The sequence below is a fragment of the Mustela nivalis genome, assembly GCF_964662115.1.
Source record: "Mustela nivalis genome assembly, chromosome: 7".
NCBI classification, from domain to species: Eukaryota; Metazoa; Chordata; class Mammalia; order Carnivora; family Mustelidae; genus Mustela; species Mustela nivalis.
The window spans coordinates 46,095,746-46,115,224 of NC_139026.1; the positions used below are offsets into that span (position 1 = coordinate 46,095,746).

The 19,479-nt window shown below is 40.7% G+C and overlaps 1 protein-coding gene and 1 long non-coding RNA gene across 3 annotated transcripts in view; one reads left to right on the plus strand and one right to left on the minus strand.

Moving 5' to 3' along the window:
• KCNMB4 (potassium calcium-activated channel subfamily M regulatory beta subunit 4) overlaps positions 1-7,287 on the minus strand; it is a 58,308-nt gene extending 51,021 nt beyond the window's left edge. For both annotated transcript variants that reach the window (XR_014314645.1, XM_082742921.1), the window contains exon 1: positions 6,443-7,287. Coding sequence is in view for 1 of the 2 variants with exons in the window: in XM_082742921.1 (XP_082599047.1) it covers positions 6,443-6,778 (336 nt within the window). In the remaining variant the exon portion in view is untranslated. The remainder of the gene's footprint in view (positions 1-6,442) is intronic.
• Positions 7,288-7,386: 99 nt separating this feature from the next.
• LOC309870550 lies at positions 7,387-9,579 on the plus strand. The gene is made up of 3 exons (XR_014314694.1): positions 7,387-8,083; positions 8,189-8,285; positions 9,052-9,579. It is a non-coding gene; the product is annotated as an uncharacterized lncRNA (long non-coding RNA).
• The last annotated feature ends 9,900 nt before the right edge of the window (positions 9,580-19,479 follow it).

Below are 19,479 nucleotides of genomic sequence, written 5' to 3' on the forward strand. Positions count from 1 at the left end.
CTAGAAATAATTGAAATCTTCATAAACAGCAAATGGGATTTCAGAGGTGGATCATGATAAGTAATCTTAAGACAGGAAGATCCTAGTAGTCTGTAGATGAGATAGTTTCTAAAGAGCTGTAATACAGGGGGGTTTTTAGTGTTTTGACGATAGCTTTAAGTATCAAGTCATTATTACTCATCTACTTAAAAGCCTTCCTTGGCTTCTGTATTAAGACTCATATTGTTGCTGTAACACAAACTTAGTGGCTTAAACGACACAAATAAATTTATTATCTTAAAATTGTAGTGGTCAGAGTTCTCAAATGGGTTTCCCTGAATTAATATCAAGACGCCAGCAGGGCTGTATTCTTTCCTGGATTCTTTAAGGGAGAATCTATTTTCTTGCCTTTTCCTGCTTCCTTGGAAAGGGAGGTGGCCCACATTCCTTGGCTCCTGGTCCCCTTCTGTATTCAAAGCTAGCGTGGCTGGTTGAGTCTTTCTCTGATTATATCACTCTGACCTCCTCTTTCCACATTAAAGGACCCTTGTGACTACCCGACATCTTCTAGGATAATCTCCCTATTTTAAGGTCAACTGATTAGCCACCTTAACTTCGTCTGTCACTTTAATTCCCCATTACCATGGAATGTAAGATAGTCATAGGTTCTGGGGATTAGGATGTACACCTCTTAGTAGGGAGGAGCATTATTTTTCCTATCAGGATTTCCCAGTGTCACCAAAACTATGCTGGCTCTCAAAGATTTTGACATTATTGATCCCAATTTACTCTCCTGCCTTGGCCATAAGATTCCATTCTTTGAACCCGCTGTTCCAACCACACGGTCTATCTGATGTTCCCTCCCAAACAGCCTGTACTCACACAGCTCTACAGCTTTGCTCTTGGCATTTTCTCTTCATTGATGTTCTCTTCATTCCTCCCTACGTTTCCTTCCCAGATGAAAATCCCTTTCTCAAAATTTCATAGCAAATGTTTCATTCGCCATGAAGCTTTTCTCCTAATCTTTCCTCTGTAGAGGTATCATGGTGTTTGTACTTCCCTACAGAACTTAACAATACATTTCCTTCGATAGTTATTCCTGTTCTTTGCTGGAGAATGCTCTCATTGAAGGCAGAATCACATAGATTCATCCCCACTTTTGTGTCTCTTTTCTACATTACCATCTAGTAAAATCACCCCCCTTCACCCAGTCGTGCTTCGCAAACTGGGGAGTCATCTCTGACCAGGCCATCAGTGAACTTCACCAGTGCTCCCTCCTGATCGAAGTTACCTTCATCTCTTGCCTTCTCTACTGGACTCCTTGTTTTCAATCTTGCCCCTGTATCTCTCACCTTGCACATGTGAGCCTGTGCATATGCATAGGTGCGCGTGCACGCGCGTGCACACACACACATACACACACACACACACAAATTCTATTCTCAACTCAGCATCCAAAGAGATTATTTACATTGTGTTGAAGTCAAGTCTGAGTATAACTCAGTCCTGCTTAATGTCAGACAGCTTCCCAACACACATAAAATAGAATCCAAAGTCCATACCATGATCTACAAGGCGTAACCTCACCTCCCGCTGTCTTCCATCTTGCTTGCTAGAGTCCTGCCTCACTGTCAACCTCCCTGTTCCTCAGGGAGCCTGGCAACCACTTGCCCCAAAGCCTGTGCACTTGCTGTGTCTCCAGCCTATTTTTCCAGGTAGCCACATGATTGACTCTTTTATGTCCTTTATGCCTCCCCTCAGGCCCTCATGTTCTTTGGGTCTCTGTACAAACGTCACTTGATCGACCATCTCATGCAAAATGTAGGCCTTCGTCTCTTCCACCACGGTCTGTATCCTTATGCTGCTTGCATTTTCTTACACCTATCATTACATGACATGACATAATAAACCTACTTCTTGTCTGTCACCGTCCACAAAAACATAAACTTGATGATGGCATAAAGTTGATCTCTCCTCTAGGCTCAGAATCTGCAAGCGTGCAGAGCACAGAGTAGGCATTTAACAAAGTTAAATGAATAAACTTAATTTTGTACGTCCTCCTATTTCCTGCTCCATTCTTTGATCACAAATGCTAAGCAAGTATTGCAGAAGTGAATTTTACCCATTTGCCAGAAGTTATTTAATAGACTCACCAGAGGAAAAACCATAGCAAGCCACTTTTATCATAGAGAAATAAAGACACTAGAGAAATTGTCACAATTCAGCTTAGTCTTTTATTATTTCATTTTCATATGCTGGACCTCCCTTGGTCACAAAGTGTATCGCACTGAGTATTTATTTCAAGGATGGAGTTCAGAAATTAATCCCAGCAGACCACCTTTTCTACACAGGATGTGTGGCTGGGGCAGGGGATGGGGCTTTGGGACACGCTAGTATGGATGTGAAGGACACCTAGAAGATGACTGTAAGCTGCAAAGGCGCAGTTAGGAACATCCAGTCTGGGGGGATACACTCAAAGCTTAAAGTGTTTCTTCTTCCGTGAATTTCTCTTTCACAACACGGGTTTCTTAGAAACAGACTTTTTTCCCTTTGTGTCTGGGTTTTTCAGACCAGAGAAAGCAATTAAAAAAAAAAAAAAAAAAAAACCTCAGAGCAAAAATAAAACACATAGCTTCTAATCACCCACTCTCTTGTTGCACATATAAGAGGTAGTTTTAAAAATTCATCTTTTCTTTGTCACCCACTGTCTGTATTGATGCAAAATCAAATGTCTGGAACTGTGTAAGTTCATTCCATTTATACTTTACCTATTTTATTTTAAAATATGTTATTTATTTATGTAAGAGAGAGAAAGCAGGAGAGCACAGATGGAGAGGGAGAAACAGGTTCCCCGCTAAGCAGAGAGCCCGCTATGGGGCTCGATCCTAGGACCCTGAGATCATGACCTGAACTGAAGGCAGGCGCTTAACTGACTGAGCTACCCAGGCACCCCTACACTAAACCAATTTTAAATGATCATTTCCACACTACTGTTAAATGCTTCTCTTCCTTTCCTTCAGAATTTCCTTGAGTCCTTCTTTTTATACCAACTCCCAAAACTCAGTAGCATCAGTCAATGTCTTTTAACCGAAAAACACAAGTTTTAATCACAATGAATACTTTTGGTTCTTATTTTACTTTTCTTGCACAATTGAAGAGTATGTTTTCTAAGCCAATGGTTTTTGACTCTGTGTACAGATTAGAATCACCTGCAAAACTTAAAAAAAAAAAAAAGAATAAAAGAAAAAGGAAAAACAAAACACCAAGGCTCAGGACTCTCCCTAGACCTGAGTGGGGGACCCAAGCATCAGAATCTCTTTTTAAAGATACCCAGCGAGTCTAATATGCAGCAATGGTTAAGAACCAAAGCTCTTAGCCCACACGACTGTAAGCCACTCAGAAATAATGCAGTAATGAGAATAGTAGCAAGAGGAAGTTGATCCCACATTTAGATTTCCCTATGGCTAAATCCCAGAGCAGGCCATTGTCCCATGTTTAACTAGTTAATTTGTATACTATATTACATGACTGGATGGATATAGTGATTACCCTTGACAATATGGATATGATTCAAAACCTAAATAAGCTGAATAGTACTTAAAGATATTTAAAAAGAGTATAGTCAAATGTCACATTAATTCACACTATCTTCCTTAGTAGTCTGTGGCTTAAGAATTATACATTTGCAGGGTGCCTGGGTGGCTCAGTGGGTTAAAGCCTCTGCCTCCAGCTCAGGTCTGGGATCCCAGGGTCCTGGGACAGAGCCCCACATTGGGCTCTCTGCTCAGCAGGGAGCCTGCTTCCCTTCCTTTCTCTCTGCCTGTCTCTCTGCCTACTTGTGATCTCTGTCTGTCAAATAAATAAATAAAATATTTAAAAAAAAGAATTATACACTTGTGATAGTCTTTCCCTTTCCCTGCCTTTGACTATAATTAATGCAGCAAGCTCAAGGGAGGGGTGGAGGAAAGTCCTTGTTCTCTTTTCTTTCTTTCTTTCTTTTACCTAAGAAGTGATTTCCTAAATGGTTTCTCCTGTAGTGGGTCAAGAAAAAGACAAGGCTGAAGGTGATTAGGATTCGTGGACTAAAGGTAACCCAGACATTCTATAAAGAGCCTTCAATAAATAGGCAACATAAGGCAAAGAAAAGATGCTGGCACCCAAGAGGGCAATGGGTATTGCCTAATTACAAGAGCACTGTGGACACATTCTGCTTCTGTACCAGACTCTGGCACAATATTTTGGTTATATTGAATTTTCCCATCACTAATTGCTTAGAATTTCCAAATTGAGCATTTAATTGTCCAAAGTGGAAAGGTGACTGTGAAAGAAGAGACTTATGCTCTATAAATGCTATACTGTAATCATAATTTGGATAAAGAGATTTTTACTGACTGGTTTGGCTCGGGAAACATTGACTAAATTGACTGGGACGTTGTTCATCACTTTTTGGTAGCATAAGTATCTTTCTCCAGTTCTGTCATTTCTTGACTACTTTACTTTGTAAAATGTCATTTTGTTCAGATACTTCTTCAAAACAATTGTTGCCAGGATCTGAACTGGAACTGGAAGAAAACAGGTTATTTGTAACAAAAAGAGATAAAATTGTAGTATTACATAAAGCATTATGACTGCTTCCAAGTGATTTAAAAATCTATGTCCTAATGATCTCAATTTACTTTTTCTGCCAGATCCTTCAAAATTGCCTGGAAATTACAAAGCAGGCTTTTTGCAGTAAATTCTAACTCCTCAATATCTTAATTGGATATTAGCCATTTACTGGTATGTGTGTATGTAATGTCTGAACTATCTTAAACTAATTAGCAGTGTTTCACCAATTAAAACAATGCCTCTTAAATAATGAGCTACTATATAATTTCTAAATCATTACTACTGCTTAGCACCTTCTTTGATATTACTGGCTTAATCCTGAAAAAAATGTGATATTTCTAAAACCTAAGGTTTCTTTTAAAATTTCTGAGTTTTAACAGATTAACTCACAATATTTGTTTTTGAGACATGACTTCTTCAAGACATTGAACATTATACCATATCTAAATACGTAATTTTATATTTACTTCTTATATATTATTATCATTTTTAAGGTAAAGGAAAATTATTTGCCAGCAGGAACACATCTTTTTTTTTTTTAAGAGGAGTCATATTTTTAAAAAGGAATTCTTTTTTAAAAGTTTTCCAAATTCAAGAATTTACTGTTTGCTTAGGAAACAAGACCTAGAGTTCTACTGCAGAGAAATATTATTTTAAGTTATCTTAAAATGCTAATATAGAAATGTTTACTTTTGTATTAATACATCTTGTCACATTTAACAGAAAGTTCTCCAGTGTACTCAAGATTCATTCCCTTTTGGATTGTTTTTTCTGCTTGATCTCCGAGCAGAGTCCTCAAAAAGAGGGAAAATGACAGTAACTTTAAAGAAGAAACACACCTTTACTCAATAGTTAAACGAGAATAGTAAAAACAGACCAAGAGGAGATTTTAAAAAAAGAAGAAGAAAAAAAAGAGAAAGCCTTCTTGCAGAAGCAGGTGCACTACAAAGCTCGATTAGTTCACAGACTGAGGACACTGCTTTTCCTAAGTCCCTCCCCCCTACCCCGCACTGGGAACAGTTTTCTGAGTCTCCCTCTCTCGACTTTCCATCCCTCGAGTCCTAACCAGGTTTTTTCTTTTTTGCTTGAGAGAACGAAAAAAAGTTGACAGGGAAGGAATATCCGGTTCATCTCGCGAAGGGTTTTCTATTTTCAGTAAGTTTTACTGTTCTCCAGATGGCTCCCGATAGTCCCTAGACACACAGAGTCACTAGGCTTCCTCGCGACCCTTTTGAGAATCTATTTCATGAAAACCAGGAGCTCTCTGTACCCCCCAAAACAGACCTACCCAGAATTTCGCATGTGATTTCCACGTCGTTTGTCGACCCTCATCTTTGCATCCCAAGTTATAAATGTCTGTTTCGAGTTAAAAGGCAAAGGACCTTCTAACGTCTTCCCAGGGGCCTAAAAGACCCCCTCGACCTCCCAAAGTGAGTGCCTGCCGCGGCCAGTGGGAGCTCCGACCTTGACCGCGCGCCCGAGGAGGTGGATCCCTGCTATCCACTGGCATTAACCAGAGGAAAAGTTAACTTTCGGCTCCTTGCAGGTCTCCAAAGTCCATCTTGCACGCGCCGGACGGAGCTGGGCCAAGGTCTCGAAATATGAGACCAAAGAGAGACGTGTGGACAAAGCTTCAGGGCACCACCGGCAGCCGCATGCAAACCCACCCGAAGGACTGGGCCCGGGGACTCCGGGCCGCGACCGCTGCGGGTCTGAGCTCAGCCTCCAACGCCCCCGTCTCCCCCTAAGAACGAGAGCCTACCGCGAGCCCGCCCCGCGCGGCGTCCGACGCCGAGGCTCCCCCAAACCTGGAGACCTCGGCTGCAGCCCGGCGTCCCTCGCGGGGCGTCCTTACCTTGGGGTTGGTCAGGAGTTGGTGCTCGTCGTTGTGCAGCAGCGCTCTGGAGTTGGACTCCGAGTTGTTCACGTAGACCTGGACGCAAGGGTACTGCGAGGTGCCCCTGCAGTCGGCGCCACAGGTGAAGGTGCACTCGAAGACCTCGCCGATCTGCTGCACCGACAGCACCGTGCAGTTGGCCGCCGTGGCTTGCAGATCCTGCAGCGCGGGACTGAGCCAGCAGAAGCCGAAGATAAAGAGCGACACGACGCCGGAGATGATGAGAAACAAGCCGAGCCGGATGCTCTTGTCCTCGGCTTCCGTGTACTCGTAAGCCACCCGGAGCTTCGCCATCGCCCCCCACTCCGGGCGGCTGGCGCGCTCCCCCCGCCCCCTCCCGCCCCCGGCGCCGAGCCCGACTGCCTCGGGCGGGAGGAGCCGCCGCCGCCGCCGCGCAACAGCAGGGGAGTGGGCGGCGAGGGGGAGCGCGCGAGAACAAAGGGGCCGAGGCCGGCGACGCCCCCGGCGGCGGCAGCGCCCCCCCCCCGCCGCCCCCAGCCCCGCCGCCAGCCGGGCCCCGGAGGCTCGCGGTGCGACCGCTGCTTCAGAGCCTCCTGCACCCTCGGGCGCGAGGAGCGCACGGGCGGCTCCTGCCTCCAGCGCCCCCTGCCAGCCTCCGCCCCCGCGCTCTCCCCGCCTCCCCCACCCCGCCTCCTCTCGCCCGGTGTCTCCCCGTCTCCATCGCCCGCCGGCAGCTTCTCCGGCTCTTCGGGCAGCTGCCCCGAGGGCAGGCGCGGCTGAGCTGGGCCGAGCCCCGGGGCTCCCCCGTGCGGGAGGCGGCTCCGCCCGGCCCCACCCGCCGCCGCCCGGGGCCTTTCCGCCCCGCCCGCCCCGGGGACGTCTCCCGTGGGCGAGGGGCGGGCGAGCACCGGGGGGAGCGGCGGCTGGCGCTTGAGATCCTCCTTAAATCTCCCTTGGAGAAGCGTCTGAGATGAAAGCTTAGGATCGGTAGAGCCGAACCCGAGTGAAAGTTAAAACAAAAACAGAAAACAGGCAGAGGGCGTAGTGCCAGTGGAGCGGCGGGAATCTTGAACTCCAAACCGGGATTGGTCAGCCAGCCGCGACAGCGAGCCGGCCGCCAGGCAGCGGGCGCTCGGGGGAGACGGGCTGCCGGGCCGGGCCGGGCCGGGCCGGGCGGGTGGGGAGGGAGTTCCCGGGCGAGCGGCGGGCGCTCGGCGCGCCCCGGGGAGAGCCCGCCACACGTTCTCCGGCCTGGGCGGGCGCGCGGACCTGCACGCGGCGGGGCGGGAGGCGTGACCCGCCGCGCGCCGCCCTTCCCCGCCCAGCAAGCGAAGTAACGGTCTGGCGACGGGGTCCTAAGCCCTCCCAACCGCCTTGACGCGGGCCGCGCTCCCCGACCCCCAGCCCGCCCCCAGGGCGCCCGCATAGGAATGAAACAGGGTGATTCAGGCGGAATTTGCTGTGGGAACATCGCGCGTGGGGCAGGAGCCTGCGACGGGCAAGACCAAGGAAACCCGCTGCCTGGGTGCTCGCTGGACCTATCGGAAACTTAGGTCTCCCGCAGCCGGGTGGACCGCAACTCTGTTTGCCCCAAGGCTGGGACGGACTGAATAGGGACCGAAGGAAGCAGGCGGAGAGGTTTGCAGCCCTGGAAAGAGACACCACTTTCCCCATCAGGATGGTCCCCCCTGGCTCCCTGGACTCCCGAGAACAGAATCATTTCTGTTCTCTTTCCTTCCTTAGGAGCCCTGCCACCCTTGGCCCACCACGGAATTTGTAGATGAGCTTTCCAGGAGCGCTGTGCAAGGCGACAGCGGCGTGCAGACCCACTTTGGGACAGGTATCGTTTCTAGAGCTGCGTCCTGCTCTCTTAATTCTTCCAGTTTCTCCCTCCACCCCCACCTCCTCTGTGCATACCTTCAGCCCCTATCCTTTTCATGATTTTTTTTTTTTTTAAGATTATCTTTTTCGGAAGCCACACTTCTATCATAATATCAAAGTTGAGAACTATCTCGACCTACATTTTGAAGAATCAGAATATCCACTTCTTTGCAAAATATGTGAACATACCTTTTTTCTTGGCTTGCAAGCCCCAAATAGATATATTCATTTAAGAGTATTTATGAATGTGGAAACACCGTGTCATGGAATTCTTGACTTCTTTCTTGGATTTCAAATGTTACTTAACTGGCACTGAGTATCTTTCAACTGCAGTTCTGATATTTTACTTTGAAGTACTCCATTCCTTTATGTGGAAGGTGACAGTATTTCTAAGAAAGGGGCAAAGCAAGTTTAATCATAGGATGACCCTAGGTGTTTTTCTGAAAAAAATTTAAGATATGGGGTTTGGAAAACTTCCAGATCAGGAGGGGACTTTTGTACTTACGTACTTTTCAAGCTTTGACAGAATAGATTTCCTTCTTTCTTGACTTGAGAAGTACATTATTTTTTTCCCCTTTCTGTTGGCATTTGTTAGTGGTTGTTAGTGTTAGACACTTAGACAATTGTTAGTGATTACATTACCCGAAAGGGAAATGATTTCAAGTAGTTGAGACAGCTTAACCTGAGATCACAGATCTTCAGCCTGAATCTTTTTCCTACTGCAGGTTATAATCATCTTCCTTTTCACGAAGGCTCAAGCCAGTCTAAGATCTGAGGCAGCAGTGAGCAGATAACAAGATCCAATTATTCCTCCTTGGTGTGCTGAGCAACTTAATCTTGAGGCAGAACTAACTCCTGTTAGTGCTCAAAAAACACAGGGATGAGGTGCCTAAAGATAATTTAATAAGTATGGTACATTTTCAATGATTCCAGAGCTTCCGGAGTTCTGTGAATGAACCCTCTGCCTCCAAACTGAAGCAAGATGGTCTTCAAGTACCAGAAAATTCTGTTTTAATTTAACCTAAATTCTTGAGGGCTTTTAAATCCATTTTCCCTGGAGTTCTGCATTTACTCACTCCCTCGTTATAATTAAAGTATTTGAAGAAACTGTTGCCATCTAGCCTTCTGTTCTTTAAACATCTACTTTTCTCCCTTACTTCTTGTTTTTAAATTAGCTTTGCTACTCTTCTGCACTTTTTCATTATCTTCATGTCTTTTTTTATTGAAAGTCAAACCTATCAAAAGACTTCCCACATTAAATAAATTTCTATTTTATCCTTATTGGAACACTGTGTTTGTTATTAGTTTCATTTACTTGAGGTGGAGCTGCCATATCCCATTTCTAACATTTAATAAGCCCCTCAGTTTCTGAAAACCAGTCACCATGGACTTTCTAAGTTAGGATAGTGATAGGAACCCTTGGAAATCTGAGATGCGAGGCTCTGAAGTCACTTAGCATCTCGTTTCCTGTGGAGGGCAGAGGCAGTATAGAAATAAAAGCTAGTTCCTTCTTTGCATGTTTGCACCAATCAGAATTAAGATTAAGAATGTGATACACAGAACCAGATCAACTTATTTGGTGTACATCATTATCTGCAGCAATGTTTTCAGGACAATCATAGCCAAGCCTTGATGTTCTTTTTAAGAGAAGACTAAAACCCAACTAAGCAAGTACATTAAAATCATTGTTATTTATAATTCGTTTTCATGATCAGTATTCTTCAAGAAGCCTTGTGACTAATGCTAAAGTTGCAATATACAATTTCATATGTATATATACTTCTATTAAAAGATTCCAGGGGCGCCTGGGTGGCTCAGTGGGTTAAAGCCTCTGCCTTCAGCTCGGGCCATGGTCCCAGGGTCCTGGGATCAAGCCCCGCATTGGGCTCTCTGCTTGGCGGAGAGCCTGCTTTCCCCCATCCCCTTTGCCTGCCTCTCTGCCTACTTGTGATCCATGTCAAATAAAATCTTTAAAAAAAAAAAAAAAGAAAGATTCCAAAAAGAATTATCATAAGGAGAGCTTTGGTATCCTAGGAGTAGAGAGGAATTTAGAGCATGTTGGGAAAATGTTTATACACTGTTTTAAAAATTAGTGCATTGTGGTTTCTCAACCACTATACATTCAAATAAAATACATAAGAGAGAAAAATTAATATTTTATCATCACCTTTTCTCATTAAAATTCACCTTCTGGATAGGTTTTAAACATTTGTAACCAGAATAATTAGATAAACATGAATGAAAACATGAGTGATCCAACAAAGAAAACTACATAGAAAATTTTATCTTTTCATTCAGCTTAGGCAATTGACAATTTTGTTGTCATAGAAAACTTTCTACTTTAGTCTTGACTTAAAAATGTTTACAATTGAACTAAATAATTTCCAGCTTGAGGATATCAAAAAACCAATTTTCTTGCCATGCTTCAGGATGAATGTTACATAGTAGTTTCAGAATTTTAAATTCAAAAGAAATTTCCTGTGTAGCCACTATTTTTCTATTTTTTTTTCCTGCATAATCTTTACCTATTATAGTGAGCATATAATTATTACTGAGAACACTATTTTACTTTCTATAATTATATTAAAGCAGTAAGGGCTCTTAAGTATCACCTAATTTAACATTAAGCAGGAAAGGAAGCTCTCAAAGACTGCACTTTGTTTGAAATAGTAAAGAATGATTATTAAAAATATTTTTTCAAGTTCAGATTTGTTGGCATATAGCCTCTGTGTTTGCAGTTGAGAAAGGGAAGCACAAAGCATAATCACTTCATTATTAGTAAATTCATAATATGGTAGTGGAAGTATAGCTAGAGTTCTTAAATTCTTACCACCTGTTATCTCTCATGTTAATGGAAGTGATCTTCTGTGGGAGGTAATATATACACATATGTAGTAAAAGGGAAATCAGCTTTGGAATTAGAAAGCAAGAAGCCAAAAGGTTTTAGTCCCAACATTTAATACTAAATAATTTGACATAAATAATTGGTGTTCTTACATTGTTTCCTCCTCCTCATATGAAAGAGTTGGACTAGATTTTTTTTTTTTTAAGATTTATTTATTTTAGGGAGCCCAGAGCATGGAGGGGCAAAGGAGAGTTGACCTGAGGCAGGGCTTGATCTAATGACCCTGAGATCATGACTTGAGCCCAAACCAAGATCTGGACACTTACCTGACTGCACCACCCAGGCGCCCTTAAACTAGAAGATTCTTGATTCTATGATTTTTATTCCAAGTTGACTTTGTTCTTGCTCTGTTCTTCAGAAACTTAGCTACTACTATCGACTAGCACATAGTCAAGTCAAAAGATCTTTTAATGATTCCAAAATATGGAGAGTACCTTCTGGCCCAGTGGGTGAGACAGTATATGTCTTTAGAAAAATGGGCTTACATCTGTTGAGCACCTAATATAATATAAACAAATGCCCTAATTTCATCTTCTCATGAGATGAAGAGGGAAGAAGAGATTAGAGTTACATACATGTTGACAGTGCCAAATTTCAAGGGCCATTTTCCGCTATATTGTACCATCTCTAAGAAATTTCTGTAGTTAGTAAAAAAAAAAAAAAGTATAGGTAATACAAATGGATTTAAAATGTGCATACTAAAATTCAGGTAGAGTTAGGCTTGATCAAAATCCCTGCTGTTAAACCTATGAAGGGGGATGTGGGTAGAGGATGAGGATCTAGTGATTTAACCAGTTCCTCCAGTTTAATTTTACTCTGAATCACTTGTGTTAAAAAATAGCTCTTTTTTTAGATGCATAGCAAATGTAAGTAGTATGGTTTTATGTGGAAGAGAAAGATTAAGTTTAATGTTTAGGTTTCAGATAAGCTTGTTAGAAATTCAAGCTAGATTCAAGGTAGAAGTAACCGTAGGAACAACTGGGTGTTGAAACAATAGCTCTAAGGTAGAAGAGCCTATCCTCCTCTTAATGCAGGACGTTCCATAATATTTCTAATAGTTTTCTTGCCTTTGCTTGGACATTTCCAGTGATGAAAAATCCATTGACTCCTAAGACTGGCCATTTGATCTTTGGATTTTTTAAAAAAAATTTATGAAGTAGTACTTTCTTTTAAATTGAAATCATTTACCATATCATTGCGATAATGTCCATGTAAAGGTTTTTAATATGCACTCTGGTGTTTATGTAGGTTAATCTGCTTTACAAAAAATTCCACTTCAGGGGCACCTTGTTGGCTCAGTTGACAGAGTATATGACTCCTGATCTCAGGGTCCTGATTTCAGGCCCCACGTTCGATGCAGAGCTTGCTTAAACAAACAAAACAAAAACAAACGCTTTTTTTTCCCCCCACTTCAGATGTGGCACTACTATCTTGTTCCTTCTAGAATTTCTTCTCATGCTAATCTTCAGTTTCCTCAATATTCTTTTTTTTTTTTTAAGATTTTATTTATTTATTTGACAGAGATCACAAGTAGGCAGAGACAGGCAGAGAGAAAGGAAGGGAAGCAGGCTCCCTGCTGAGCAGAGAACCCATGGCCGGGCTTGACAGGGCTCGATCCCAGGACCCTGAGATCATGACCTGAGCTGAAGGCAGAGGCTTTAACCCACTGAGCCACCCAGGCACCCTTAATATTCCTTTTTAATTGTTTAGAAACTATTCTTACCCCAAAATGCTTAAAAAAAAAAAAAAAGGAAAAAAAGGTAATTCAAAGTTGGAAAGGATACCCAGTTTTAATATTCTCTGAAACAAGATTCTACACCTTTCTTTTCCATGCTATCCAACCTACAAACACGTCTAGGATGATGGATTTTGTTGTTCATTAATTAACAGTGTCATTGCCAATGCAGAAAGAACCTGGGGAAATAATTTTGACTCAGGTAGGCAGAATTTGGATTCCAAATAGTGATGTGCAAGTTAACTAATTTAATATTCAAATATTAAATCATTTAGAGTGAAATGAAAAAATATATATGTAAGTTTAGATTTAAAAAAGGAAATCTGGAAATAACTTATTAGGCAGAGTAGTAACATAGGACTTGCATTTAAAGATTTTATTTATTTATTTGAGAGATCACAAGTAGGCAGAAAGGCGGGGGTGGGTGGTGGGAAGCAGGCTCCCTGCTGAGCAGAGAACCCGTCTCGGGGCTCAACGGGTCTCGATCCCAGGATCCTGAGACCATGATCTGTGCTGAAGGTAGAGGCTTAACCCACTGAGCCACCCAGGTGCCCCAGGACTTGCACTTTAAAAACAGGTATGTTTTCATTCAACTTGTTTTATATTTGAAGGATATTAACCATTTGAATAAATTACTTAAAACATTCAAAATAAAAGATCAAACTTGTCTGACTCTTTCAAAGGAAAATAGTTAACAGCTCACATTTTTTTTTTTAAGACAGCCCAGTTTTGGGGTACCTGGCTGGCTGAGTCAGTAGAGCATGTAACTCTTGATCTTGGGGTTGTATTTGATCCCCACATTGGTGTAGAGATTACTTAAAAATAACACCTTTAAAAAAGACAGCCCAGTTTTCATGCAACTGCTACATATGATAATTAAAACTGCATCTTAAAATAAATGTTCAGTATGTAACAGATTTAAAGGTAGCTTCCAAACATTCTGGCTGCCCCAAATCTTTATTTTTATATAAAAGATGAAACTATTTATGGCATTCCCACATGTAATTTCTTCTCATTGAGCTGCATATTTTTGAAGGATGATCAGTATTTCCTCTTTAAAATATTTTTTTCATTATAAATGAGTATCAATAGGACTAATCCTAAGAAGCAGAATCAACCATTTGTTGACATACCACCCTTGAAATTTGTACATTTCTTCCAAAACGTTTGAAGGAACATGTATTATAACTAAAATTACTTTCAGTACATACCAGAGAATTGATGGCTTGGAAGAAAAACATCACTTCTTCAGTCTTAAAAATTATGTAGCTGGGGCACCTGAGTGGCTCGGTGGGTTAAGCCTCTGCCTTCAGCTCAGGTCATGATCTCAGGGTCCTGGGATCGAGCCCTACATCAGGATCTCAGCTAAGCAGGGAGCCTGCTTCCCCCTCTCTCTCTGCCTGCCTCTCTGCCTACTTGTGATCACTCTCTCTCTGTCAAATAAATAAAACCTTTAAAAAAATAAAATAAAAATTATGTAGTCAAATATTACAAATGCAAATTCCTAGAATATTACTTTTCAGCAGGATATGCTTATGCAAACTAGAGTGAAAAATTCTGTTTTCTATACCTGGCATTCTCTACTATTGCTTGAGGGAACTACCTCTTTTGGCATAAATAGGGCTAGTTCTATTTCACCTTCCCTAACAAAACGTCAAAACATATTTGTAGGTAGAGGCCTATCAGGCCTTCGAAGTGATAATAAAGATAAATTACGATGAATGAAAAACTACATGGTTTTTCATGAAAAACTACATTTTGCTACATGGAAGTAGTCTTAGGGATGCCTGGCTGGCTCAGTCCATATAGCATGTGATTCCTGATCTTGGGATCATGAGTTCAAGCCCTACATTGAGCATAAAGATTACTTAAAAACAAAATGTTTTATTTAAAAAAGTAGTCTAGGGGTGCCTGGGTGGCTCTGTGGATTAAGCCTCTGCCTTCAGCTCAGGTCACGGGTCTCTGGGTCCTGGGATCAAGCAGCATCAGGTTCTCTACTCAGCAGGGAGCCTGCTTCCTCTTCTCCCTCTGCCTGCCTCTCTGCCTTCCTGTGATCTTTGTCAAATAAATAATTTTATCAAAAAAATAAAAATAAAAAAGTAGTCTAATTAAGCTAAACTATTTTGGCATGTGTCAGTTGGTGAGCACAAGCTATGAGACTTGCAATTTGTGTTTTCAACAGAGAAAGGATATTATTACAACAAAGACAACTTATTGTGAATTTTATGGCATTTTCAAGAAGTCATTTAAGTGAGGAAAACCTGTATGGCAAACATCTGGAAATAATTAGCTTTTTAAACTGAATACTGAATTCTTAAATAAAGAAATAGATAATTAAATTTTTGTCAGGTCATAGTATTTATACAACAGGATGACCGTACTAAAGAAAAAACTTTCAGTTGATGGACACAGAATGATAATGCATATAACTGCCCTTAACAGTTCTCATGCACACAAATAAGCAGAACTTAAGGTCTGGCAAAATGTCCCAGGAAATAGCAAAGATTTAAAAAAAAAAAAAATCCTTGCTTTTTTATAATGAGGAATGGATTTAGCCTTCCTTGGATTCTGCTCTAATAAGTACTACTGTAATAATGTGGTTTCTGCACTAGAACATTGGATGATACAGGAAAAAGCAAATGAATGCCGCGAAAAATAGGAATGCATTATTCCAGCTATTAACTTAGTTGGATTTCACCCAAACTTTAAGATTTTATTCTAGTTAGTACTTGCACAGAAGGTATAGTTTAAGTGTAAACTGTAGTTAACTAACTTCATAAATGACCTGCATTTACTAGAGTACTGTATTCCTACCCTCTCCCTAGACATTTGAGTCAGAATATCTAAATATGAGGCTTTAAACAGGAACTTTTAAAATGCTCCTCAGGTGATTCTTACGCACATTAAGTTTGAGAATTACCTAACTGGAGGGTTAACTTTGACTCTTTGAGCTCCCGCAGCTATCTCAACCCAAACTGAGATTTTTATACATCAAATTTAAAGATCAGTTTTCTTTTTACATAAGAAATCAGATTACTGCTTAATCTAGGAAATGTGATCACTACTGCAGCAGAAAACAGGAGACTAAACACTAAGGCAATGCGTAATTTCAGGTTAAACATTGACCTTGAAACTTCCAAAAAGTCTCTTCCCTCCTTTTAATGTACCACTAGAACACATAAATAAATCTGATGAATATACACACGACTATTTGTTGTACTTTACTACACTTTCATATTCTTACTCCTAAAGTAACAACAACAAAGGTTGAATAAAGTTGCCTTTTGTAACTTTTTTTGATTATTTGAATCTCTCCAAAGAAGTGGCAGTAAACACTGTACTTTACTGCACTTTCATGTTCACTGTACTTTTACTACACTTTCATATTCTTACGCCTAAAGTAACAACAAAGGTTGAATAAAGTTGCCTTTTGTAACTTTTTTTGATTATTTGAATCTCTCCAAAGATGTGGCAGTAAACACACCCATGACTCAAGAAGAGCACATTTTAGAAGGGTCAATGCTTTATAAGTATTTAAGTACTGAGCCCTGAGGACATCATATTCCTCAACTTCAGACCAAAAAAAACCCAGTATCAACATCTCAGACCTGAAAAGAGGCCCAAGAGTTAGCAAATCCAACTCTTTACTCAAAAAGGCAGTCCTCTCAATAGCAATTGATAATCATTCAGTTTCTGCTTGAACATTTTTGTTGATGGAATCCTTCCTTATGAAACAGTACTGTGAGACTGCACCAAAATGTGTCTCATCCAACTTCCACCTGTTGGTTTGAGACTTGCCCTCTTCATTTAAGTCCTTCCTATTATTTGAAGACAGCTGTCATGTCTCCCTTTAGTAGTCCCATTTTCTCTTCTCCAAGGTCTACATACATCTCATCAACTCTAATATGCACATTCTTTCCATGCAGGACGCAGGACATCCTGGAAATTGGTATGCATTTCTGTAATTCATGGTTTGTCACACTTCAGTCGAGCTCTTTTCTTCCTTAGCGGTATAGTGAAGTCGTACCTAATAGTTCGCAACTAGGTTTGCTAAAATACAGTAACTACCCTATTTTAACACTTTTCCAATGAACAGAAACATTCAGGTCATCCAGTTCAACTCCTTACCTTATGCACAAAACACTGCCCAGTCGGTCTCTCCTTAGTTATGTTCTGAGGTTGAACGGAATGCCTTACAAAACAACTCATTTCAAAATCTTAACTATCTCCGTTTTAATAGTGCACTGAAATCTTTTTCTCTGTTTGGTCCTAGTTCTGTTCTTCAGACCCGCAAATGAATGACAACTCTTGAATTTGATACCTGAAGAAAGATACCATGTTTCTAGAGTTTATTCTCTAACGCTAAGCTTTGCTACTACCTGTTGGGTTTTTGTTTTTGGTATATTTAAAATGTAACGTAAAACAGGGATATTAAAAACATACCTTAATGATGCTATGCTAAAGACAGGATAAAATAATGCATGTGAAACACTTAGTACATTGCTTGGCAGCTAGAAGGCATGCCACATCCTTTTCTCCTGCCTTCCCCAGTCCTAGCAGCTCTTAAAACACAGCAGACTTCCTACCTTGTTCTGAGCACTATACTTTTAATGTAGCTAAAAAATCACCATCAGTATTTTTGGAAATAGTTACAGTTTACATTGATCTACATATGAACCACTCTTCAGACAGGTCACATTCCACTATCCTTTATTCTTTTAGCAACTGAAGTGGGAAAGTAATCCTCTTGACTCAGCATATCCTATATGATGCAACTCAACATACAAACTACTGGGTTAGATTTAGATCCTGCTTTTGACGTGCACTGCGTTTGCCTCCTCTCCTAGATCTATCAAGTATTTATGATATGATCTACTTCACTGGCAATGCTAGTGGCAAGGAAAGAGCTTTCTGGCATGCTGTTAGGACCTAGCTTTTAAAAAGGCATTGAGGGGCAGCTCAACGGGTTAAGCCGCTGCCTTCGGCTCAGGTCATGATCTCAGGGTCCTGGGATCGAGTCCCGCATTGGGCTCTCTGCTCAGCAGGGAGCCTGCTTCTCTCTCTCTCTCTGCCTGCCTCTGTCTACTTGTGATCTCTCTCTGTCAAATAAATAAATAAATCTTAAAAAAAAAAAAAAGGCATTGAGATAAGTCTGGCTTGTTATCCACAGACTGTCTTAATGGAACCAATTAATAGGTATTCCTAGGTCTCCTTTAACTACACAAGCTATGATTAAGAGAACATTAAATATGAACATCTCTCTTATGCACGTGCACATTTAGATTTTTAGTAACCTTCTGCAAAACTGATGCTACTAAGCAAATCGAAGTTAAATAAATGCCCTTCTTTGCAGGGATGCTCAGATTCCCCATATTTTATAAGCACTGGGTGTTAACAGAATGGGAGATCTGTTTTTGAAGAATTCGGAGGAAGAATCAACTAGAAAGGGTAAAGTTGGAAAAATTTGAAAGTTTCAAAAGTTAATTGAAAATGCCTTAAAAAAGAATTTTTAAAATGAAATTACAGCAAAAAATTGTAAATTATTTCAAAGCCCAATGCTTTAATTTGTACATTTTATTTTCAAATTGAAATATCAATTTATACCATTCAATCAACATGTATTTATCAAGCACCTACGGTGTACCAAGTTCAGTGGCAAAAAGGAAAAGACCAGTTAAGTGGTTGGCTTTATATTATACTGTAAGAATTCAAATAAACTTTTCAGTTCTTAAAAATTTTTTATATCTAAGGAAAACTTTGTGCAGTGAAAAAAATCCCTGAAAATGGAGTTTTATCATATAAATTATAGTATCACCACAAGAAGCATAGAATATATATTTGAAACTGAATAGGTGAAAGGACTTTCTTTTGCAACTGAATAGCTTTTTACCCCTAGAGCCAATTATAGTATAATCACAAAGTTAACAACGTACACATCTATGTCACTAGTTATATAGGGAAAATTTAACAGAATTAAAGCTAAGAAAGAAAATGGGAAATATTAGTTCAGGTCAACTTCTGTACATGTATAACCACAAGTTATAAAACCAAAGAATATAACAGTGTGTTATATTAAAGAGTTTAATATAGTACTTTGAAGATTTCAAATAGACTTTTTAAACTTGGATTTGAAGTCAAGAGCATGGTAATTTCGGATATTAACAAGTTATAAAAAATTGGTTTACATGCAAGAGTTTTCTCATTTTGATGATTCAGGGTAAAAAGAACTTAGAAACTGGAAAAGTGTGCACTTAAAACTTTCTAATGGCCGTTAAAACAAACAATTAGAGTCAAACAACAAACGACTTTGATATGAGCTATCTTGCTTTTCTTAGTCATTCACAAAAGTACCAGTCATGATCAGGGTGACACTTTATACTGTTAGGTTTATACTCATAAAAATAAAGATCCCTTCCCTTTTCTCTTTTAAGTGTTTCTCATGATTATGTTGGAAAAGTTACGCTTTACAAAGTCAATTATTGTGAAAAAATGTAATGTTTTTTTTTTAAAGAA